This window comes from Glandiceps talaboti, chromosome 12 (genome assembly GCF_964340395.1).
Source record: "Glandiceps talaboti chromosome 12, keGlaTala1.1, whole genome shotgun sequence".
Taxonomy (NCBI): domain Eukaryota; kingdom Metazoa; phylum Hemichordata; class Enteropneusta; family Spengelidae; genus Glandiceps; species Glandiceps talaboti.
The window spans coordinates 4,432,151-4,458,010 of NC_135560.1; the positions used below are offsets into that span (position 1 = coordinate 4,432,151).

At 38.3% G+C, this 25,860-nt stretch overlaps 2 protein-coding genes across 3 annotated transcripts in view; one reads left to right on the forward strand and one right to left on the reverse strand.

Annotated features, from left to right (window-relative positions):
- LOC144443621 (transient receptor potential cation channel subfamily A member 1-like) overlaps positions 1 to 12,727 on the reverse strand; it is a 28,842-nt gene extending 16,115 nt beyond the window's left edge. The window contains exons 1-4 of the mRNA XM_078133164.1: positions 12,503 to 12,727; positions 2,372 to 2,564; positions 747 to 997; positions 227 to 454 (exon numbers count right to left, since the gene is read on the reverse strand). Coding sequence (XP_077989290.1) covers positions 227 to 454; positions 747 to 997; positions 2,372 to 2,564; positions 12,503 to 12,727 — 897 coding nt within the window. The remainder of the gene's footprint in view (positions 1 to 226; positions 455 to 746; positions 998 to 2,371; positions 2,565 to 12,502) is intronic.
- A 7,665-nt stretch (positions 12,728 to 20,392) lies between these two features.
- On the forward strand, positions 20,393 to 24,931 carry LOC144443745 (ARL14 effector protein-like). 2 transcript variants are annotated; one of them, XM_078133287.1, is made up of 3 exons: positions 20,393 to 20,647; positions 22,232 to 22,371; positions 24,107 to 24,931. In XM_078133287.1, the coding sequence occupies exons 1-3, from the start codon at positions 20,414 to 20,416 to the stop codon at positions 24,354 to 24,356; spliced, it is 624 nt and encodes a 207-aa protein (XP_077989413.1). In that variant the 5' UTR covers positions 20,393 to 20,413; the 3' UTR covers positions 24,357 to 24,931. The 2 variants fall into 2 exon arrangements, with proteins under 2 accessions (XP_077989413.1, XP_077989414.1); XM_078133288.1 differs by lacking the exon at positions 20,393 to 20,647 and adding an exon at positions 20,880 to 21,014.
- Positions 24,932 to 25,860: the final 929 nt, after the last annotated feature.

Consider the following 25,860-nt stretch of genomic DNA (forward strand, 5'->3'; position numbering starts at 1 on the left):
GCGAACAATTAGACAGACTGTACAGACAGACAGACAGACAGACAGACAGACAGACAGACAGACAGACAGACAGACAGACAGACAGACAGACAGACAGACAGACAGACAGACAGACAGACAGACAGACAGACAGACAGACAGACAGACAGACATCATCACTATCTCAACACCTTTCCTTGTTAAGTTAAACTTTGTTTTCTAGCTAGCCTTGAAATGAAACAATTACCTTTTCAATGTTCCTTTTAGAATTTGAATTATCTGTAGGTACAAACTTGTTGAGAAGGAACTCGCATATTTCAACAGACCCAGCTAAACACGCAAGATGAAAAGGCGTTCTTTTCTCCTTGTCCTCGGCTAACACGTCGGCCTTTTCAGAAAGTAATCTCTGAACAACTTCATAATTCCTATGCATACAAGCTACATGCAAAGGTGTCATTCCCTGGTTGTCTTTTGCCTTGGAAATAAATAAAGAGGAACACATAAACTTGAACATGTAATCCACAAAAAGGCGTACAAATCCACATAGATTATGGATAACAAGTCAACGACCTTACATATTTATCAATATGAGAGATTCATTTGTTTTCAATCAAGACAACTTTTTTTATGTTATGTAGGTACATGTAATGTTTTGGATTAGCTCTATAATGTATCACAGCATATTAATATTTTGTATTTCAACTCATATTACTGCTCCATTCTTTTTTCTTTATATATTGCACTAATAATTATGATGAAAAGGGTACCTCGACATCAGCTTTCTGTTTACACTCGTTGAGCTCCCGTACTAATTCTTCAACATCGCCATCTTTCCTCATCGCAGCGAAATGTAATGGCGTAGAACCATACACATCCTTAGCGTTAATCATTGCTTTCTTAGTCCTAAGATATGAAATGACTTTTACATTTCCAGCATTTTGTTGATTATTATTTTCCCCAATGTATCTAGCTGCTATATGTCGGGGTGTCACATCATCTTCAGTTTTAAGGTTAACGTCTGTGAAAAACAGAAGAATAGTAACTGAACACACTTATAAAGCGTTTCCTGTGATGTACAATTATTAATCCCTCGTCTTCAACTCCCCGGGAAGTCAAAATCCATTGCAGCCTCTGATGAAATAGTCTCGCTGGCAGACTCGAGACTATCGTCCCTTAGCTTTGTCAGACGCACGAAGTGCGCCCTGAGCGGCGAAGCCACGAGAAGTGAGGGTCTTCTCGCGGCTAAGCTGCTCGGCATACATAAAAAGATTGGGGACGATAGTCACGAGTCTGGCAGCGAGATTACCTCTGAAAGCACATACAACCTCAGAGTCTATTGTTCTATAGCTTGAAAGAAGCGCATTCGTGGGTCAAGGATAGTCTATCAGCTAGCCCTCGGATGTTCTTCCGATAAAATACGACACACAGCCGAACAACGCTATCGAGGATGGAACATCCGAGTGTTCGGGCAGGCCCTCACATGCGAACTTCGTTCGCTTATAGTTTTAGCATCGAAAGAAAGCCCGAACGTCTAGCAGCAAGACTAGGTCAAGGATTGCTCATGGATTGTAAGTCAGAAGCACAGCAGCGTTGAGACACGAACCAGCAACCTGCATATTCCAAGTTGACCACTGATTGATTGATTGATTGGTTGATTGATTGATTGAGTGAGTGAGTGAGTGAGTGAGTGAGTGAGTGAGTGATTGATTGATTGATTGATTGATTGATTGATTGATTGATTGATTGATTGATTGATTGACTGATTGATTGATTTGACTGACTGACTGATTTGACTGACTGACTGACTGACTGACTGACTGACTGACTGACTGACTGACTGACTGACTGACTGACTGACTGACTGACTGACTGACTGACTGACTGACTGACTGACTGACTGACTGACTGACTGACTGACTGACTGACTGACTGACTGACTGACTGACTGACTGACTGACTGACTGACTGACTGACTGACCGACCGACCGACCGACCGACCGACCGACCGACCGACCGACCGGTCGGTCGGTCGGTCGGTCGGTCGGTCGGTCGGTCGGTCGGTCGGTCGGTCGGTCGGTCGGTCGGTCGGTCGGTCGGTCGGTCGGTCGGTCGGTCGGTCGATCGATCGATCGATCGATCGATCGATCGATCAATTGATTGATTGATTGATTGATTGAAGAAATCAATTGAATGAACCATTTACGCGAGAACATTTTATTTCATATATAGTTGGAATACTTGACGAATATACCCCTCTCTCAGATTGTGACTTCTGCAAGTAATTACTTTATCAAATCAGCGTGACTATTCAAAGTTTCACATTCATTACATACTTAGAGACACACTTGACATTACTGACATTTAGAAATCATAACCACAGAATTTCACATACCTGCACCATAATCATCAACCAATATCCTTACAGCTTCTAAATGGTTATGTCTTATAGCGTGGTGTAGAGGACTCATTTTGTCCTTATCAAAATAGTTTATCTTCTTTACCCATAGTTTATCTTCTTTTGTCTTTTGTCTATTGTCTTTGGACAATATTTTATTCAAAGTACTCGTATCACCATTTCTAGCAGCCTGTCAAAGAAAATTAGCAACAGTCAAATAATGTGAGGCTCGATAATTTTTTGTTAATAAATTATACCATATTCAAACATTGTGGCAAATGACGTAAACGCACGTCATTTTATGGGCTTTACACATTTAAATATGTATATCAATGACCTTGTAAATTACACCAATGACAGTGGTTGTGAGGGCATTTTTATTGGCGAGATTTAGCCATTCATATTCAAAGACAAATCCATCGACTTGAGTGTTTTTGCGCCCATTGGGTTATGAGTGCAAAACACAGATCATAGTATTTGGTAGAGGACGATCTCTAATTAGGTATTGTGAACAGTGGGTTTATAATGGTCAATTCGTCTAAGTTGTTCCTCAGTACACAGACAAGTCGATAACAGTAAGCTATAAGGGTCTCTTTTGTTTCAAGCATACGCCGAAAGTTACCGAGTGACACGTGAGTTGCTCTTCGGGAACCATCGGTTTGTTTTCTGTAGCAACAATACGTCATCAGTAAAGGTCAAAGGGGGGTGTCTGTGTGTGTGTGTGTGTGTGTGTGTGTGTGTGTGTGTGTGTGTGTGTCTGTGTCTGTCTGTCTGTCTGTCTGTCTGTCTGTCTGTCTGTCTGTCTGTCTGTCTCCGTGTGTATGTGTGTGTTAAAACTTATTTGTTAGGAACAGTCAAATTTATTAAATGAGCATTTGAGTGAAAAATGCAGAAATATGGAAAAGTTATACGCACTGTACAACACAATCTGACGATAGGTCAAGTTGTGTTCTATGGCTCTGTAGTAAGTCATGCTCTAGGATTTTTGTCAGAAAGGTAGATACTTCATTCCGTATTCGTAACATTTCCGACGTTTACATGAGGGTTTATACAGCTTGTGTGCGTACTTTGACATGGGTGATGAATGTATGTCTATTGCCTATTGCTGTGACTTTTGTACATGTATTCAATTTAGGAAGGGAGTATGTAAAGCAAACGTGAGTTAGAAATAGTCAACACAAACCCATGTCATGCATAAACTGTTGGTATGTTCAAATTTCGCACGACATTCGTCAGGCATCCAATGCATGTATTTTTTGTCCATTGAAATCATAACGATTTTGTTGATAAGGGAATTATAGTCGTTTTTTATTTACAACAATGTGGAAACAAGTGGGAACCTGGGAGTAGAAACAACACGTTCGCCGTTTTAAGTACGGGTGATATTTATTCCGTATATGCCAATACAATATCCAGTTAAAATGGTAATAAACAACTTATACCCTTTAGCTGTCAAAATGTTGACTCAGTATTTGACATGTACAGGATTAGCAGTCCTCTAGTGTAGCGGGTTATAACCAACTCCTTGTCTGAGTTGCTGCTGAAGTCTTATCAGTAAGGGTGAGGTTTTTTTTTTTTTTGTTTCTCATCTCCAATGGAAAAGTCAGGTGGGGCGGGCGGGCGAAATAAAAAAAAAGGGGGGCAAGAAAAAAAAATCTGTATTTTTTCAGTTCTACTCTCTGTCCTTTCTGTCCTGTCAGTATCTCTACAACTTCTTTTCTCTTCTCTTTATTGAATTCCTTGTTACAAGTCTCTTTCCTTCATTTTAGCAAGGTTGACAAGTCCGTAGAACAACTTTGTAAGAAGATGATTGAATACTTATCATCCTGATGGGTGTATATCTGTAGCCATGAACTATTGTATGATTTTATCAGGAGTACTAATACATTCGTCCTATTAATCAAAGTGGCATTGACATCGCTAACAATTTTTTCAAGTTATCCAATTTGAACTTCAGTGTGTAACTTTTTGAAACACTTACGTGATTGTCATCAGTGTGCGAGATGAATTTTCATTTATCATTACTTCTATGAAACATTTTTCTTCAGTGTGAACTTGTCAAAATAATCCACCAGATAACATGTAAACATTTCTAGAACGCAGAACCCCTTTGGGATTTACTGTTTAAAAGTAATTAAAAGTAATAATGTAAACATCGGAATCATGCATGTCATGGGTCATGAAACGCTATGGAGTCGATCATTTCCCCAATGATACAACTGATTTAAAGCTAAAAACTGGTCAAGAAATTAGGAATGCAGTATGACTTTTACCAATTTTAAGCATAAGTTTGAAAATGATGGAAATATTCTGAGCTATTATTACATTGCAGCTAAATGTACTGCGCGATAGTATTAATTTTGAGCCCTGTCCCTCATCAAACCTCAACGGCTTCAGCCATGATGAAAGACACATGCTGCTCTGATGTAACAAAGGGGGTTGGTGGGTGGGGGGGGGGGTAGACGGCAGTGTTCTGCCAAGGTTTCCAACAAGTGGGGACAAAGGCCCCTTGGTTGCAAAAAGTCGTGACATTTGACAGGGAGTGGGGTCAATTATTATTGTCTATGAAATATTCATATAAATTATCTCAGACCACTATAGAGATACTGTGGTCTGAGATATTCCATTACGTATAGACCATTACCTAACTACATAAAAAAATGCCATTCATAATAACAGTTCCCAGTAAGCTATTTTTGAAAATTGTGTACTACACATTACACCTTATAAAAAGAAGGCAATTAAGATTATGTAATTTTAAGTCATTTCTACAGAGTATATTATATATTGTTTAGAAAGATTGGACAGCCAGGTAGTCACAATTTTTAATCTGAATATCAATGAATAGCAGTGCTCAAATTCATAATTCCCTTTTTTCAGACAAGGACAAAGAACAACTTCAAAATAAGTCACAGTGAACATATGATTGAATAAAAACTTTGAGAAATCCTAAACTTGTAACCACTTGTTTCATTTTTAAAATTGTTAGTACACTGCTGTGTTTATCATTCCCTCTTCAAATTCATGACATTTTGAAGAAAAAAAAATCCCTTTAAAAAGTACCAAATGTGAACGAAAAACTTACAAATAATAGTTAAACAAACTTTAAAATAATTTATTTTTTATTAATTAACCGTTACTGGCTGTGTATCATGATTTGGTCCTGCTATATCAAATGACAGCATAGTTACATACCGTAAACTTAACTTGATACGGAAAGCTGACATGAGGTGTCCTTGAAACTCAGAACTTGAATCTTTAACTAAAACTATCAACAATGTCAAAATTGGGATGCTCTGTAAATACCACATTATTTTTTTCTGATTTGCACAACAAGTTCGTTCTTCATGTCTGACCGGGCGCACATGCATCGGCCGTCTATAGTGGCCAGCCATGCCAGTGATTACGCATTGATTCAGTGCCCAACATTCACATGTGTCACTGTCAACATCATGCAACAAGATCCCCTAACACAGCTTTTTCGGAATCAAAATACACATGTACTCATTTAATTTAACCCATCAACAAATGAAAATCACAACCTCTCCCATAAATTTGGTTTACTCAGGCTTCTGAGCTGTGGCAGATAGATGTTCCGCGTTCCGGTAGCAAGTTCAGTGTTTCGCACACGTCAGTGAGTAGGTCAGAGGTCACGACAGTGACGGTAGACAAAACATGTGACGAGAGACGTCCATTTCGACGTCTCCTCTACTCCCGGCTCCCTCTAATGTTTCAATTTGTAGATTAAGTTTATCAAAGTTGATCTTTTTGTGGCATTTTTATGTTAACAATAGAACTGCGCGTTGTCACTGTATCTTAGGCCAAAAAAAAATAAAAATCTGGTTCTGGTCAGGGTAAACTTTCTAAAGTGGTGCGACGACGCGCGTTTTTTTTTTTTGGCAAATTAGTAAATACACATTTTTGACACTTTACATGCTCTCGGAAGATGTCATACAACTCTGGAAGTTGGCACTGTTGTATGGCAAGTTTTATACGATGCGGATCAATCATCCATCAGGGCATCACTAGTCACATTTACAAATTTATCTTATCGCCCAGTGATTTGCAGTTATAATCCCGATTTGCAGTTATAATCCCATCCAAGATAATGAGTCTTGCCTTGCAACCACTGTATAATGTCATTGTGCAACTTGCAACGTTAAATAACGAGAAATAGGTCTGTCCAACGGACGTAGAGGAGGCAGTGTTTTCTTTCGAGCACCGTCCATCATCAGTCTGATACGCAGTCTGTATACGGTACGATGTTTGACACGTCTTTCCAACTCATCGCAGATGGAAAGACGTGTCGAACATCGTAGCGCATACATCCAGAGCTAACTGCTTACGCTACAGGAAAATCTTTGTATTCAGAAGGCAGAACGAAACGATCACCAGAACTAAGAACACCTCGAAAGTCAGCTGAATTGATATCAACATTTCGATTGCTCACGACGTACTCAAACTTCTGACATTTTCGAAACATGTGAGCGGTTTACCACCTAGCACAGTGAACACACTATTTCCCGTGATTCCCATCAACCACGCTCATCGTACATATTACGTACACATATCGTACGGGGGATTATGGGTATGCAACAGTACTAGAAGAAAAGGGTACCCGTTACCAAATAGAAGTGCGCCATCACACGAGTTAAATTTTTTTCCGCTAGCCTTGCATACAGTGTTGATCGACGGGGAATTGTAAATAAGGAACGGGAAAGCAAAAATTATCGGAAAAAAAAGGATCGACGCGGGGGTATTCAGGGCACGCGCGCGCTGACCAGAACCAGACATATTTTTTTTTTTGGCCTTATATGATGTCAACAAAACTTTCCCTTACGCAGTCAGTATACTTCTGGGATTGACGTCGAGTCAGAGCCTGGCCTGGTCCGGCCGTGGACTTAGATAATTTTGATGTCTGCCGTAAAATGAATGTGCCAAAGCGACGCAAGGTGGGAAAATTATTGCGTCATTTGTAATTTTAGGGGGCCAATGTCGCAAGGTCGTGGCCTCGGCAGAACTGGTCTAAGACGCCATGAGGAACCTTACAATTTTGCTGTGCTCAGGGGTCGGTCGGAAATAAAAAAACTTTTTTTTTTTCTGATGTCGGAGCTGCAAATTAGGGTCGGTCGGGAGATGAGAAACAGAAAAATAAAAAGGGCCGCCCTAATGGATAGTGTAAGACAAGGGGGGATTTAGAAGGTGTGAATTGGGTTGACCTTTGTAGTTCAAGTAAAACTTAAACGAAATCAATCTCTTAGATCCACCATGGATGTATTAGTCTCACTAATCATGGACATCCATGCACTAATACATCCATGGATCCACGTAAAGCTGTGGGTCACGACTCTATTCACTCTAAAATAGTCAAGGAAGCTGCACACATCATTTCTCATCCTTTTACCCATATTGTCAACTGTTCATTGAGCCAAGGGATATTTCCAGATGCATTAAAGAAAGCTAAAATTACTCCAATCTGTAAAAAAGGTGCCACCGAAGAAGTCAGCAACTACAGACCAATTTCAATCCTCCCAATCTTTAGCAAAATTCTCGAATCAATTGTAAATAAACAGCTTATAAATTACCTTGAAACTAAAAACATTCTTTTACCTTCACAATTTGGATTTCGGAAAAACTATAGCACAAAATTGGCTCTTATAGACCTGGTCTCTGACATAATCGAGTATTTAGATAATGGGCTTCTTACTTTTGGAATCTTTATTGACTTTAGAAAGGCATTTGACACCATTGATCACGATATTTTAATCTGTAAATTAGAACATTATGGCATCAGAGGCATTACTCTACAATGGTTTAAACATTATTTATCAAATCGTCAACAATCCGTTACAATCAATAACGTATCATCTCAATACAAAACAATTGAATGTGGTGTCCCGCAAGGATCGATTCTTGGCCCGATCTTATTCCTAATTTACATAAATGATATTGCAAATTCTTCCAACTCGTTTCAGTTTAGACTTTTTGCAGATGACACCAATTTATTTCAGTTTATCAAAGATAGGTATGTAAATCTTTCACAAGCAAATTCTGATTTCCAAGAGGTTTGTGAATCGTGCGGGGCGAACAAACTTACCATCAATATTGAAAAAACACATTATATGATCTTAAAAAACGTCCGTAAAGAAATTAACATCGACGGAGTTCTAGATATTGATGGTAACCAAATAGATAACGTTTCATCTACAACATATCTTGGAGTTTCTCTTGACTCTCAAATGAACTGGAAATCACATATTCAGAAAGTTGTTAATTCAATTGCCCCAAAGGTTGGCCTTATTTCACGACTTCGACACTATATATGTACCAAAATCAATTCTGTTAATATTGTATAACTCATTAATCCTTCCCCACTTGAACTACTGCATCGAAATATGGGGCAACACCTTCTCAACCTTCTTGGAACCAATTCTACTCCTACAAAAGAAAATCACGCGTCTGATGACCTTCTCTGACATCCGTGCCCACACTAGCCCCTTATTTAAAGACCTTGGTATTTTAGATGTCCATAAATTATGTAAACTTCAAACCTGCCTTCTTATCATTGACATGCACAACAATCAGTTTGCCCATGACATACACCACTATTTCGGTGTTGTTCCTCATGTGTACCCTACCCGGTTCGCTACAAATGACAACTTTTACATACCCAAAATAAACTTAACACGAAGCAAACATAATTTTAAATATGCAGCCACTTCTCATTGGAATTCTCTCCCTAGCTATATAAAAAATATTACCCACAGACGCACCTTCAAAAACACTTTAAAAGAACACCTTCTTGCTAAAAATTAATTCCTTTCAGTAACTTCTACAGAACTTGTATATGTTTTTGACTATGACTGCGATTTTCATTAACTTCATGTAATTAGTTTACTTATATATACACCATGTGAGTTTTTGTTTTGTTTTCTTCTTTGTACAGTTACGCATAAACATATTTCATTATTTTTATAGTATCACGGCCATAGACTAGACTAGTTCTGCTTGAATTTGAATATGAATATGAATATGAATTACCGTTCAAAAGAAACGGTAAACATTTAAAAACAAAAAAGAAGAATTTTCCACAGGTCTTCATATGAGCATGGAGGTATAAGGGGAGAATGTTGTATGGCTTATTTGTTTCGCTGTGAACAGTGCATGCTACATGTGTGTGTCCATCCGAATGTGTACAGTTTTATCTCAGTATTATCATCACCTAGCCTGGCAAGGGGTGAGACAGTGTGTACTTTATCTTAATCTAGTCTAGCAAGGGTGAGATGGACTAATCCTGCTATCCAGTGAACTTGTCGGGCATAAGTACAATAGACACGGGTGGAAAGATAAACAACGTGGCTCCGCCTTGTTTATCTTTCCACCGGTGTCTATTGTATACTTATCCATTTATTACATAAACAACGTTGTCGACACCGTCGAAAAGGCTCTAGTGAGAACGACCCATACGTATATGGTTATGATGGTTTCACGGTTATGCGATAATATGCAGATTCACACTTTTGAAAGTTATTTCCATGACAATAGAGTAATGTTTACTCGAGACTACCGTTCGGACAATGGGAAAGGACCTGTTGCTAATCTTATACTTGTCCGTGGTTTAATACTCTCCTCTAGATTGTGCTGGAATTCTCACTAAACAACTTGAAACCAATCCTGTACAAGGCAAAAAAACTATGTTTCAACTCCAAGTGCTGATTCGTAAGCTTGGGGACTGCCAAATGTAGATAAGCTTTTTGATGCCATAGTTGCTCCAATTCTTCTGTATGGCAGTGAGATCTGGGGTTTGGCGACTATTTTTCACAGATAGAAAGCGTCCAATTCCAGTTTCGTAAATTTCTTCTTAGTGGTGGTGGTAATTAATGTTAGTGATCAAGCTTCCATTGGCGAATTTGGTCGTTATACACTATATGTATTTTATTACAAGAGATGAATTACGTATTGGTTAAGAATACTTGAAATCCGAATACTCGATATCCTCACAGATGCTAATACAGCTGGACCGCCTTTAAAATTGAATACATTTCATTGCAAAAACTGCCGTCAGTGGCACAAAAAATTCCAATATTGAAATGGACAAGACGATCAATTTCAAAGTGCAGATGAGTCAATATATCAGATAGAATGTATGAAAGAAAGCCATCAATTGACAAGGGTTGGCGTAACTGAAGCAAACGGAAGTTGACAAGTTATTAGGGACTAACTTGAAAGGATAGGTCAGCTTAAAAAGGTTGGAAGAAAATAGGGCGATAAAAACAGTCAATTGGGCCTACCATGTGAACAATTTGTTATTTCGTTTTGGTTTTGGACACGTGTGGTTCAAATGTTGGCTCAACCACTGGTTTTTGCAATGCAAACTTGGCCTGATGAAATAAAGTCCTCCCCAAAACTACGAACTTACTCATCTTTCATGTCGACTTTGCAAGCTGAGAAATATTTAAGTTGTGTCTATCCATGTAAATTTAGAATTGCAATGGCTAGATTTCATTGTTCCTCTCATAATCTGAATATTTAGAGAGGAGGACGTCAAACCATTCCAGAAAACTTATGTTATTGTAACTTCTGTAGCTTAGACAATGATTCCGTTATAGAAAACAAGTATCATTCTTAGCATGCGCTCTGTCCTCGTTATGATGAACTAAGAAGGAAATTCCTTCAAAGATGGGTTTACGGGAACCCTTCATATGATAAAGTTATGATTTTGGGTCAACAGAGCTAGGAAAGGCGCTAAAGCACCAGCGGGTTTTGGGAACCCAGGCAGGCTGAGATATTTTATACAGAAGTCAAACTATGTTGACACAACAAAGGTGACCACAGTCAGGTTTCAAGTATCGTCCCGTTTCAATGACACCGATACCCATGTAAAATCGTAGAACATATTATATTCACTCAAGTCATGAGTCATCTTGAAACTCACAAAATTCTAACAGATAAACGACATGGTTTCAGAGCATGCAGACAGATCACAATTAACCTTTGCAGTGTAGTCAATGACCTTGATCTATGCCTCCAAAATTGCAGCCAAATGGACCGAGTTTCATGGATTTCAGCAAAGCATTCAACGCCATTCCTCACCAGCGACTTTTAGATAAATTACACTGATCTATATTACATCGTCGTCAGGGATTCCGCCGTCCACACCTGGTTATCATACCATGACGAGGTTCTATTGAATATTGCCCAGCGAAGCTACTTAGGTGTGTGTTTTCACAGTTTTCCCGCCATCGCACTTCTGAATCAATTTGTTTGGTTTCATAAACAACTGTGAGCATTAACCTTGTTAAATATTAATATAGTTTGAGAGTTTGGGATAGCATCGTTACAAGTATGCGATGATCAATAGAATTTATAGATGTGGAGAGACAATTTTTGACGGGATAAATAATATAAATGTGCAAGACATTCCTTACCAACCGATTATTTTTATAATCATATGGTAAAATATGTCCCTTTTACAATAAAACTCAACGAAAAAGGCTAGTATCAAGTGTTTTGCATTGCTCTGAACAAGTATGTCAATTTTGTTCACTTATCCTGAATGCCTACAGTAGCCTGAGGTATAACTTACAATATCAATACACTGTGACATACTAGTGTGTTGCCTAAGACGGGGGAGTAGTCTTGTCTTCGGGTACAGTTGCACTTCGCTTGCATATACATATGTTTGGAGCGGTTGTGAAAATGAGTGGGGAGGTGAGGCAGGTATTAAAATGTGCATGTACACTTGCGTTTATTGTATATTTTGCTGAGTAGTCTATATATGCCGTTTTCTATGGATAGAGGGGTGCTGACACCCCTCGTCTAGTACGGTATACGTATTTAGAGCATTTTACCCACATGTACTGTAGATGAGTGGACGTATTAGTATGCTCGGGTACGGTATGTGTTCCACGATGCACCTGGATAATAATATTCCACTGAATAGAGAAAACATTTCTTGAAGAAATAGTAAATGGAGAGAAAAATACACCATCTTCATATTGCTTTGCCGATGATGATGAAAAATACTAAATCGGATTTGTGACACAAGAATACTTTCATCACTTTACAATTTAACCGAATTTCGTTCAAACGGTAACAGGACGATACGTAAGCCTTCAATGTACTTACCTCGTGTAGTGATAGCCTAGAATTTGATTTGACATCATTCTGTTGTTGTCGTCCCTTTTCGGCTGCTCCTGGACTATCTGAAATACCCTTAGGGGCATTTCCTTCTAATTCTATGCCAGTCATGGGATATGCTTCATGGTCATGACTTTCTGCTCCGTCAACGTTTTCATCTTCTACGTCGTTCGCACCTTCTTCTGTACTTTCCTTTGAAAAGAACTTACCCATCGGTAATCTTTGTAGATGATGAGCTTTGACAAAAAAAAATATGGAGGAATTAAAGATATGGTGAGCAGACAAAGAATGAATTTAATAATCTTGCTCGCTGCGATATATATTGTGGCGTCTATTCAGAGAATCATTTGTGTATCAACCTACTGAATTGTTTACTCTTCTTCAAATACGGAGCTGTAATTGGTTAGTTTCCTTCGTGAAAAGTTCGAGTTGTTCTCAGACTGTTGGTTCAAGACTTTGATGGTAAAAAGGTCACAGTAACACGTGGTGATTTAAACACATATTAACCTTATTATCGCCTCTTCAATACCGTTAGATAATCAATATATCAGTGCATCCCCAACTAAACAAATATTATGTTTTACTTTTCGCGTTATAATCGGGGTAGTGAATTTTAAAGACCTTCTAATATAAGGCGTCCCCGTGTATCAAATCGCGAAAGCCTGATCTCAAAACTATCACGACCCCGGTCTGTGTTAAGTCATTACTAAATTACATCAACATCAAATTTACTAATCACACCAGATATAGGTATGTTTTGAGTTTTCAGGTTCACAGAAACGATTATATGTAATATTTGTATTGTCATCTTTCCCATGCTATATATACACGGTGTTCCGTTTTAATTCAACATCAGTTCTGGCGGTTTGCGGAGAGAAGTGTGTTCATGAGTGATGTCACCCCACACGTGCAACCATTATTCATCCGTCATGGATAATTCTGTCAAAAATGCGACTAACCAAACCTCACAAGGGGGGGGGGGACGGGGGGGGTGAGGATAGCGTAAATTAGTATATGAGTTATCACCATCCTGAATTTCAAAAACCTAAGTTGATGGTACATGGCAAAATGATCATAGTTTTGACACATTTCCTGAAATGTCAACTAAAAAAGAAAGGCCATGTAAACCGATAATCAACCACCCCTCTAATGTAAAATAATACTTGTTTCATTCAAATGTTTACCTGTAAAAATCATGGGGTTAGTAAGGGTATGTTGACATGACATTATGTTGACTAAAGTGACCGAATGACTCAGATATGTCGGAGTGTCATCACTGACCTTCTTCACATATATTAATACATTTATATCATTGATCCAACATGGTGTACGAAACTAATAACGTAGGGTTGACTAGTGTGGCTGCAATACTGCAACTATAAAGCCTCAAATCCCCTAGACGATAAGGGATATTCAGTATTTACAAAGGGGAGGGCCAGAGGAATCGGGGGGGGGGTCACATTTTACAAACCTGTTCTTTGGGGAGGGTCATTACAATGTTTGGGGAGGGTCACATTTTACAATCCGAAGTTTTGTGACCAAATGAAGATTCAATTATTGTCAATTTGTTTTGAGATGTAAAAGTGAGATGAGCACTCAACATTCATTTCTACGAATACTTTACATGCCTAACTACAAAAATAAAAAAATATATATTGTAAGAAAACTGTTTAATAAAACGATGCATTTTGTTGAGTGTACATCTCACCTTATCACTCACACTGTCCGTGAATGTTGTTGTTAAAATATGTTGGTGATGATAGCAGTGATGATGATGATGATGATGATGATGATGATGATGATGATGATGATGATGATGGTGGTGGTGGTGGTGGTGGTGGTGGTGGTGATGGTGGTGGTGGTGGTGGTGGTGGCGGTGGCGGTGATTTAGTTTTGAATGTCATAGAGAACACGGACAGTGATACATGTACTGACTCAAGTAGTAACAGTGAGTCAGATTAGAGTGACACTGATAATGGCAATACTGAAGGTGAACGTGATGATGATGACAATGATATCAGGAAACTTTTACAAGTGATCAGACAGAGTATACACAACATTGAAAGCACATTTTAGATACTAACTAGATTGTGTATGATTATAAGAGAAAGGTCAATAGCTAGTCTTTTACTGTTTGTCACTTTATATGTACAAATATTGCTTTCTAATATACAGTCAAAATCATTTATTTTGTATGTATACATATAATGGGAATGTTGATTAACGTTCAGTATATGCATTCATGGGGGGGGGGGGGTCATGTTTTACAAAATGGGACAAAGGGGAGGGTCACTTTTTATAAATGGAGAATACCGTACTTATTATCATCCTCGTCCGTGTTCACATCAGTTTAAAGTACACGGGTAATATATGGTAATAACTTGTAAATATTTCCAGTAAAAAGATAATGAAAAAAGTAGCGATCGTGTAAAGTCAGAATCAACTACCCTGACCTTCTTCAGTGATGTGAAGTCACGCGTTGTTGACGCATGTGTGACTTTAGAATATTGTCCCAGACAGGTGGTAAAGTACGTGCACCGGCCCTCGTATCTGTTTAGCGGTGGCTGTAATGTTCTGATATATACATGGCTTCTTTTATTTCCCAAAAAACTAGTCAGGATGGAAACATTCTCCTTGTCAATTCTATGTTCAGGACAGTCTTTATGGATGTGTTTGAAACTTCAGATGATGCACAACTGGGACGTCAGTGCTCCTGAAATCTGGATTTCAACGTTCTTTCCTTTTCACCAATGTAGTCATCTGTACAGGCCAAGTTGTCAGAACCCTCATACATTATATGATAAATATGACCACATACTTCACCAGGTAGAATGGAATCTTTAGGACGTACCAACAGTTGTCTGAGAGTATACTCGTGGGTTTGAAATGAAGCTGGATACCATATCATCTATATATGGGTCGTAGGGTTTCAGAAAGATTCATTAACATTTGGTTATGTGTGCCTTTATAAAGCCTTTATTAATATTTGCTTGTAACTATTAGTGGTTTAGAAGTGTGGTGTTGTTATTCTTGTTTTTGATGGCATGTTACGGCAGGGGGCCTAGGGAGAAATTATTTTGGTCAAAAGAATTTTCGAAGCCCCCTTCGCGCTCTCAAAATTGTTCATTTCCCCCCCCCCTCCCCGAAATGTACCCAAGAATTTTCGTAGCCCCCCCCCCCTCCCGGCCACACATATTTTAATGTGTAATTATACAGTATCCCCCGCTCTACTTCAGAGATGTACAGTATTGCACACTACATTACACTAACAGTGGAAATCAACTCCAACAATGAAATATATATTTCCAGATATATGTGCATGGGTTTTGCGAAAAAGGTCCCACATTGGACTGTAACGTATACTTAGTCTTGGAGGTACTTAGCTAACAGAGAGAGAGAGAGAGAGAGAGAGAGAGAGAGAGAGAGAGAGAGAGAGAGAGAGAGAGAGAGAGAGAGAGAGAGAGAGAGAGAGAGAGAGAGAGAGAGAGAGAGAGAGAGAGAGAGAGAGAGAGAGAGAGAGAGAGAGAGAGAGAGAGAGAGAGAGAGAGAGAGGGAGGGAGGGAGGGAGGGAGGGAGGGGGGATGAGGGAGGGAGAGGGAGGGAGGGAGGGAGAGAGGGAGAGAAATGCATACACTAATACATTCACATGGCTGTCACCCAACTCATCAATGAATATAGGGTTTAGAAGTTATTGCGGCGAAGCCGCGAGATTCTTTTTAATTTACTCGGTGAAGGACCACTCCTGGGGTTTAATTTGGTTCAAATCATGAGCAAAATATTTCGGCGCCCCACTTTGACTCCTCAATTTTTTTTCAGGACCCCCAATTTCTCCCCAGGCTTCCCTTGCTGTTAATTCTGATCTCAGCCTTATGGCCCATGATGGATAACCACGGCGACGACGAGCCACGTTTACGTGACACTGTTCTTTCTCCTGTCTTATGATAATACTTTATCGCATTCAAATGTTGACCTATAAATACTCCTATGAAATGTCACGGGGTTAGTCACTCGGGTATGTCGGAGTGTCAACATTGACCTTTATTTACACAGTCATATTGATACATTTATATATGTCTGACTCATTATCTAACATGTTATTCGGAACTAATAAAGTAGCGTGGTTGCAATACTGCAACTTTTAAAACGACAAATCTCTCCTGAGACCACAGGGAGCTCAGGCTCAGTTAGTTTTGTTTACAAATATAAACAAACAAGTAAACAAACAAATACACAAAACACAAACAAATAAACAAGTAAACAAACAAATAAACAAGTAAATAAACAAGTAAACAGACAAACAAAATAAAGCGACAAATGAGTAGATACATACATGAGTAAACGACAACAAACCAACGAACAAACAAACACTGCCCCCCCCTCCCGAAATGGTCACATATGGAAATAGCCAACAGGCTCAGTTAGTTTTGTTTACAAATATAAACAAACAAGTAAAAACAAACATACATACATACATACATACATACATACATACATACATACATACATACATACATACATACATACAAACAAACAAACAAATAAACAAGTAAACAAACAAATAAACAAGTAAACAAACAAACAAACAAACAAACAAACAAACAAACAAACAGAATGATCTTTGGGATAGAACAACTAAGACACCGAACAACTCATCTATATGTAAATACTGATTAATGGTCTGTGTGAACAACACAAAGCAAACAACCTCTTGGAAACCTTAGCTTTGTATTACAACCAACATTCCACTAACTGCGACACAGCGATGGATACAGTAATTTGAATAATTTTCATGGCGATATACGTACGTACTGAAAGATGCATAGAACAAAAAATCCATTTCTAAGAGAATATATTTGTAATATTTTGAAGTGAGGAATGCTGCATAGCTATAGCATATTTCCCAAAAATGGATCAGTAAAAGTGAACCTACGAAATGTATGTTATGTAGTGACATATGTTCATTGACCCTTATATTTTACACGCTACTCTCTAGATTTATTAGTGGGATATATATTATGATAAATACTTTCATTTACAATTCATAACATGTTTTAACCCGACCAGCAGCTGTTCGAAAATTCCGTACATTGACGTAGTGACAACTACAATGGCAACAAAAGAATTCATTAAAGTATACAAATTAGAAATAATACTGAGATATGTATTATGATTTGGAAGCTGCCATTGCAAGCTGGTTTCGTCAAACACGCGCCAAAAAAGACGAAACGTTGTATATCGTCTGCATTGTTTACGTAGTTTGAAGGGAAACATTTCGGCAAAATGGCCTCCATGGTTGCTTTCCGACTAGAGGACTTTGATGAGGAACTCCTAACGAGTCAGATATATATGCCTAGAGGAATATTCACACTTCTATATCATATCACAAAAGTTTCTACACGGCACAGGTACGTAGTGACAGGCTGTCACAGGTGATCCTAAAGTTAGCACTGTTTACACCATTCAATTACAAGTTGCCCAACAGTAGTAAAGAACCCACAGTATTGAAATACGTTATGAAAACGTTACTTTTAAACAGAAGTTCGGTACATTAAATCACTAGTTGATAGTATTTGTTGGGCTGCTGCATTGGCTGACACCTGGTGAGGAGTTAGAGTGGAATTAAAAGGAAGGGCCGATAATCACGAGTTGGATATGGTTCCTGTTACCCGACCCCACCTAGTTTTTGACGCCGACCCTAAAAATTTTTATACATTTATTCGTGAGAAAAAAAATCGCGAGAATTGTGAAGTCTCGCAAGAAATATTGGATGCGACTTAAAAAAGACAATATAAAACTGTTCTTCCTGATGAGAAGAAACCAGTAACACTGAGACCAAATGGAAAACAATGGAAAACACACATACCTGTACTAGGCACTCGCATATAATATATATATATATATATATATATATATATATATATATATATATATATATATATATATATATATATATATATATATATATATATATATATATATATATATATACATGTACATGTATTACCTAGCTACCACACTAGTTACAGAACATGTCATGTAAATGCTTGGCTGTTTCACAATCAATGCTTCACTTATATTGCAGTTTGGGGCAAAAGTGAACTTGTGACTCGAAGGTTTCGTAATGGCAATTTTCATAGATAGTTTATAAATGAAGTTAATCTAAATTGTTCTACTCGTCATGTTATTGACACTACAAATCACCACATCTCATCAGATTCCAGTTTCTATTATACACTAGGTATGACCACCTAAAGTATACCGGTGACTTTATTATACATATATTAATGCCCTATACTAATGTTACATGTCTATTTTATGTGATATAGGAAACTCATTTAAAATGTACATTTAGGTTAGTTTTTCGAAGCTTGGAAATATTACCTCAAAGGTTATGAATAACCTAAACATTGGCTTAGTAGCTCAAGCAAAAAACTCCATATCTGCCAGGGGGAAAACCCCAAGGACTTCCTCACCCCCAGAGGTCACGCATGCATTCAACCAACAATCAGATGCACCAACAACCTTTTTACTGTCATAATGGTATTAAACTTTTCTTAAATATTTTCACCCTATTCTAATTTGAGATGATATTGTCTTTTCAAGATGTGAAATGTTTGCCAAGATAGTCTAAAATTGCCTTAATCTCCAAATCTCCCCTACCAATGATACTACCATTAAATGTGCTGACCAACATGTATATAATGATGCCATTTAACTTTTTAAGAACATATTTCAACCCTTAGTGTAAGTTATAAAGAATAGTTTCTGACACTTGCTGTCTTGTAAAGCATGGATTAAGTTATTGCTTGAAGGGTCTAAATAGCGTAAATATTGGCTATAAGAGTAAAAATGCTTCAGGGCTTCTAGAGGGAGACCCCCTCAGACCCCCCGCATGAGGTGGACATATCCCAGTCTCAAGCTCTTCCCCTCTTACTGTCAAGATGCTATCAAAGTATATTTCAAAAGTATTTCAACCCTATGTAGTTGTTTTTTACATGTTGGTGTTGTCTTGTAAGGCTTGGAAATTATTGTCTGAAAGGGTCTGAATAGTCTCAAAATTGACTTTTCAGGGAAAAAACCTCCAGGGCTTCTAGGGGGAGACCCCCTAGGACCCCCCCCCATGAGGTGTACACATCCCAGTCTCAAGATCTCTCCCCTACCTCTTACTGTCAAGATCCTATCAAACTATATTTCAAAAATATTTCAACCTTATGTAGTTGCTTTTTACATGTTGGTGCTGTCTTGTAAAGCTTGGAAATGATTTTCTAAAAATGTCTAAATAGTCTCAAACTTGACTTTTCAGAGTTAAAAACCTCCTGGGCTTCTAGGGGGAGACCCCCTAGGACCCCCCCATGACAGCTGTACATATTCCCTTCTCAAGCTTTCCCCCTACATTTCACTGTCAAGATGCTATTAAACTCCTTTTCAAATATATTTACCCTGTGTAGTCAATAATTATAATTATGATAGTGCTAACCCGGGATCTTATAAAGTAGATGCAAGACAGTCAAGCAGTCCACACTGGGTCACGATCAAAAAATACCTGTCACTCATGCGAATATCATATATGGGGGGGGGGGGGTCATCATGTTTTAGAATTAAGTGATAGGGGGGGGGGGTCAGCCTGTTTTGGGTTTTACAGATAGGGGGGTCAGTGACTTTTTGTCGGCCCGATTTAAGAATCCACCGCCCCCCCCCCCCAGGCTGGAGAAACTGACCGGTCCCTTAATTGTCTAGTCTGACGTCTGTGCGCAAACGATGGGTGGTATGGCATGTATATGGTACAGCACGATCGAGAACAGAGAGAAGACGTGTCATACACATAAGTAACTAGAGAGAGCGCCCTCAACTGAGCACGCTGTGTAAATTATCAAAATGGCTGAAAAAGGAAGGTCATCCATGGAGTCGAGAAATAATGCATTACCAGGAAAGCAAGACCAACAGAAAGCATTCAACAGTACAATAGCAAATCTAAAACAGTTGCAGCTCTTAGCAGGGAGTGAAAGTACAGATATTAATACTGCAACTGATTGTAGCAAACTTGGAGAATTACCATTGAACATACAGTTAGTTGACGAAAATGGAGATAAACTGGCAATAAACCCACATCAAAGTCCTGCTGAGGCGAGACAGGTAAGAAAGTCATTTACTCTATTCACTTTGAGATGGGAGATCCACATGTGTTATATAAACAATGCCGTCGTCACCTTCCATGACTTGTTTTATATTGAAAACGTTACATCATTAGTCAACGTGATCAGAGTTGCATGGGTGTAACACTAACACAGCCATTGACATTCTGAATAACCAATCAGCTCTGCCAATAGGGAGTGTTGTTCTCTGCGCAAGTAAATTGACCTCTCTCTCTCTGATACGATCCATGTCCGACGATTTTTTGGGGGTATCGCATGCCCGGTATTTTAACATATTTTCATCGACCCAAGAGTGTCATCGGTGTGTATTTGTAACATTACCGATCTCCGGATCACCACAGTTGAAGGTGGGATAATATTAATATCCAGGTATATATGATAAATATATCATTGTCAGTTTTACAAGTCTTTGTTGTTATTCCAAACCATGGCTTCCTGCTGGTATAAATGAACGGAGGTATTCAGTGGCCATCAACCTATCGTTACCTGTCCTTCTAAATTCAGAAACAACCAGCTGACTACCACTGTACTGTACCAGTCACGTCTGTGTGAATCGTTCGCGGAGAAAGTTTGACTACTTTGTTGACAACATGAGCTGTAATGATAGTACCTAATGATAGAGATACAAAGTGTAGTAGTGTGTTCGTTTTGTATCACCCACCCTGTAGGCCCACTTTAGCAAAAATCAGTCGAATTAGTCAGATACGAATTCCATTTGGTAATGTTATTCTACTGTTACCATTCAGTTGTTGTTGTTGTTTTTTTTATATGAAATGTACCCAGAAAATATTGATCAAGTTTGGGATATTTACATAACAATAATAATACATGAACTTTGTTATTGAAAATTTATTATCTCATTGATTTCAAAAGATCATTTGGCAGAAGCCACAAGTCTAAAGGTTGAAGAGAACTGAGTCACTCACTTCTCAATATATCAGTCAATCAGTCAATCAATCAATCAATCAATCAATCAATCAATCAATCAATCAATCAATCAATCAATCAATCAATCATCATTTGATCAGATAATTCAGTGAATTTCGTTCATTTAGTGGGAGAGGGTCGAGTGTCAATGGATTGCTGAACTTCATTTTTGCACTTTTAACCAAATTTCAAAACTGTTCACACCTTCAATGATAAGAGATTCTGTATTTCCTACTTAGATGTTCATAGAATCATAAGTTGATTTAAATTTACTTCTAATGTGATATACAATACTGGGTTTCTGGTAGTAATTTAATGATTTTACCATCATGTTTTTACATTATATTGATTATAGTGGTGTGACTGCTACAATTTTCACACTGGTTTACACCATATATTTATATACATGTAAATGTGTTGATGTCGCTCTTTTGAACATAACATTTGTTATGAGGGAGGGGGTTTTGCCCTAAATGAATGAACATAACATTTATTTAGTGGGAGGGGAAGGGGGTTTTGCCCTAAACAAATGAAGTTCATTTATTGATCTAGTGCAACATTGTGTGATCATCCCCTATATACGTTGTATTTGCATATTAATCCTACCTACGTTTTCTACTGTGATGACATTTTACAGGCAACACAAAGGCTGCTTAGAAGTTTACAGTTTAAAAATCCCGGACCATTGTCATATTCCTTTGCATGTTTCAATCCTGAAACCAGTGAGAGAGAAATGAGGAAACTAAGACGTGTTATGCATCCTGAAAATGCATCGAGGTATGTATCTACGTTTTGTTTATCAATTCCAATTTTAAGAATCGTCAGAAGCAAATACTTTATCGATAATTCTTGGTACCTGAAATAGAATTGTTTCCCTTAGGCATGTTGTGAAAATAACAAACACTCAATTTCTTGGTCAAACACATAGTCATCTTCCATGTGCTACACATGCATTACTATAGACATGCATGAGAATAAGTCAGTCTTCTTGTTCTATTGATATTTTGACCCTCCAGCATGAGATGAAATGCTATTGCAGCCTGCAGGTACCAAGAATTAGACACCATGTTGATTTCAGGTAGAGAAGCTAATCTTGTGGTCATGAAGACCAAAATTGTGTGTAGTGGCAATATGTAAACTTCAGTGTGATTCTCTAGGAGATAACAATGAATGAATTGATGATATGCAAGAATAATTCAGTTATGACCTTTCACCCATTCACATTTCACATTAGCTGTGTTCTTGGCATTTAAAGTGCTGATTTTTGAGTCCGAACCCAAAAATAAATGTGGTTTGGATTTATTGTACCATGTTCTGTGGACAGTTACACACACACACACACACACACACACACGCACACACACACACACACACACACACACACACACACACACACTTACCTTCAAGAGATTCAATATACTGGTGTACAATATTACAGTTTATCTATCAAAGCAGTTTCAAAAGGTGCTCCAGTTGCAGCAACTGCAGTTTTAACTATGTCCTTTGTTACAGTTGCAGCTACTGCAGTTTTAACTATGTCCTTTGTTACAGTTGCAGCAACTGCAGTTTTAACTATGTCCTTTGTTCAGTTACAGCTACTGCAGTTTTAACTATGTCCTTTGTTACAGTTGCAGCAACTGCAGTTTTATAACCATGTCTTTTGTTACAGTTGCAGCTACTGCAGTTTTAACTATGTCCTTTGTTACAGTCACAGCTACTGCAGTTTTAACGATGTCCTTTGTTCCAGTTGCAGCAACTGCAGTTTTAACTATGTCCTTTGTTACAGTCACAGCTACTGCAGTTTTAACGATGTCCTTTGTTCCAGTTGCAGCAACTGCAGTTTTAACTATGTCCTTTGTTACAGTCACAGCTACTGCAGTTTTAACGATGTCCTTTGTTCCAGTTACAGCTACTGCAGTTTTAACTATGTCCTTTGTTACAGTTGCAGCTACTGCAGTTTTAACTGTCCTTTGTTCCAGTTGCAGCAACTGCAGTTTTAACTATGTCCTTTGTTCCACTTGCAGCTACTGCAGTTTTAACTATGTCCTTTGTTCCAGTTACAGCTACTACAGTTTTAACTATGTCCTTTGTTCCAGTTGCAGCAACTGCAGTTTTATAACCATGTCTTTTGTTACAGTTACAGCTACTGCACACTTTTAACTATGTCCTTTGTTCCAGTTGCAGCTACTGCAGTTTTAACTATGTCCTTTGTTCCAGTTACAGCTACTACAGTTTTAACTATGTCTTTTGTTACAGTTGCAGCAACTACAATTTTAACTATGTCCTTTGTTCCAGTTGCAGCTACTACAGTTTTAACTATGTCCTTTGTTCCAGTTGCAGCTACTGCAGTTTTAACTATGTCCTTTGTTCCAGTTGCAGCTACTGCAATTTTAACTATGTCCTTTGTTCCAGTGCAGCAACTGCAGTTTTAACTATCTCCTTACCTCCATAGCCTACACCAAGTATGTCAGTGATCAATTCCTATGATGTTATTATTTTGTTTCTTTGACAGGCAAAAACCAAAGAAGAGTACCATATATGATGACAGTGGAAGGTTAATTGAAGATGGTAGAGATCTGTGTGACTGCTTAGATGATTTGTGTCCAGGTTGTCATTATCCCTGCCCACAGTGTGAATCAACCAAATGTGGGTCAGAGTGCCGATGTAATAGACGATGGTTATATGAACAGATTGAAGTGGAGGGATCAGGGGAAGTCATCAAATTCCACTCGTCAAAATCAGGACATAATAAACGATCATAGAAAAATAGAGATGGTGACTGTAGACAAGAGACTGTATGTAACACTGCCTAGTTGTTACCAGCTACCTGCTAAATAACTACCTGCCAACGGTGGCTGTCTGCTATATGTGGTTGCACATGATCAACATTTTTGTACAATTAAAAAAAGAGCATCATGGTATGTTTTCAGTATTTTGCTACTAGAGTACAATGTTTGATATTCCAAAAACACACATATTTGTCACTACAACAAAGGATATATAGATGTTATCCTTGGGAACTGTTGCCATGACAATGCCAAATATGTCAACTCATTCACCTTTAATGACCAAATAAATGCCGTTACACAACCATCATGACAATCTTCACACCCCCACTTCACCCCATCCAAGATTATATTTATGCATCATAAGGAATAGGTTGTATACCAAACTTTCTCATTGTTAGTGAGCTGAATTGTGTCCAATGTTCTAGGTGGTAATGAACAATTCAAAATGTACCAATGAACTAGTTATCATGACCAAGCCTACCTAGTTTAACGGTTGTTAACAGAAATATAATTTTGTTATGCTGTATGAAAGTGTATAATTATGTAAATAAAGTGTTCTTCTATAATAAACAACTAAGCCTCTGGAGTAGATTCTTTGTACAAATGTATCCAACCGTAATAAACACAAGATATAATTCTACTAAAAGTGGTTGACATAGTACATAGCTGAAAGACAAGACTTTCAAAGCTTAATTACCATGGTTACAAGCCTAGACAATTAAGCTAAATTGGTTCGAGGGTCACCCTGACAAATTGCTTAAAAACAAGACTCCATGGTTGGAAGGTTTACACTAACACTCTTCAATCTAGAGTGATATAACTTTGTAAGGAGTAAAATAACAACATATATACATTTGTATACCTGAACACAAAGTCGATTTTCTGATTCTAAGATGGATTGCATGAGATGACATCACTTATGTTGGTTTAGGTTGTTGTGTCTTTGTTACATTTGAAATAACGATTTCATAATGAAATAATGGAAAGGTATTTGACCTTTAATTGTGAGTGATTTTGTACAACAAAAACTTAACACCATTAATGACAGACTGAGAAGGATTTTACTGGTAAAGTTTAAACTCAGGGTATGGTCAGGTGACAACCATGCATCTCTCAGAGTAGTGCATGAGAATCCCTTGTATGTACATGGTGTTGCATGGGGATGATGTGCATTTTGGAACCAGTCTATTAGAGTCCTGGGCACTTTCATCTTTGATCTCACCGCATTGTGGCAACCTTAATGTAACATAGCACTGATACAAGTCAAATTGATGACTTTATCTAAACAGGTGAGTGGGCCCTAGCCTAGACAGTAGGGAACTATGCCTGACAGTGGGCCCTAGCCAAGACAGTAGGGAACTATGCCTGACAGTGGGCCCTAGCCTAGACAGTAGGGAACTATGCCTGACAGTGGGCCCTAGCCTAGACAGTAGGGAACTATGCCTGACAGTGGGCCCTAGCCTTGACAGTAGGGAAC

Excerpts from the sequence above, each read along its gene's own strand:
- LOC144443745 (XM_078133287.1), top strand. The coding sequence starts at position 20,414 with ATGGAGTCGAGAAATAATGCATTACCAGGAAAGCAAGACCAACAGAAA. Across the intron at positions 20,648-22,231 it reads GTCCTGCTGAGGCGAGACAG|GCAACACAAAGGCTGCTTAG; the intron begins GTAAGAAAGTCA and ends GACATTTTACAG. Across the intron at positions 22,372-24,106 it reads CATCCTGAAAATGCATCGAG|GCAAAAACCAAAGAAGAGTA; the intron begins GTATGTATCTAC and ends TTTCTTTGACAG.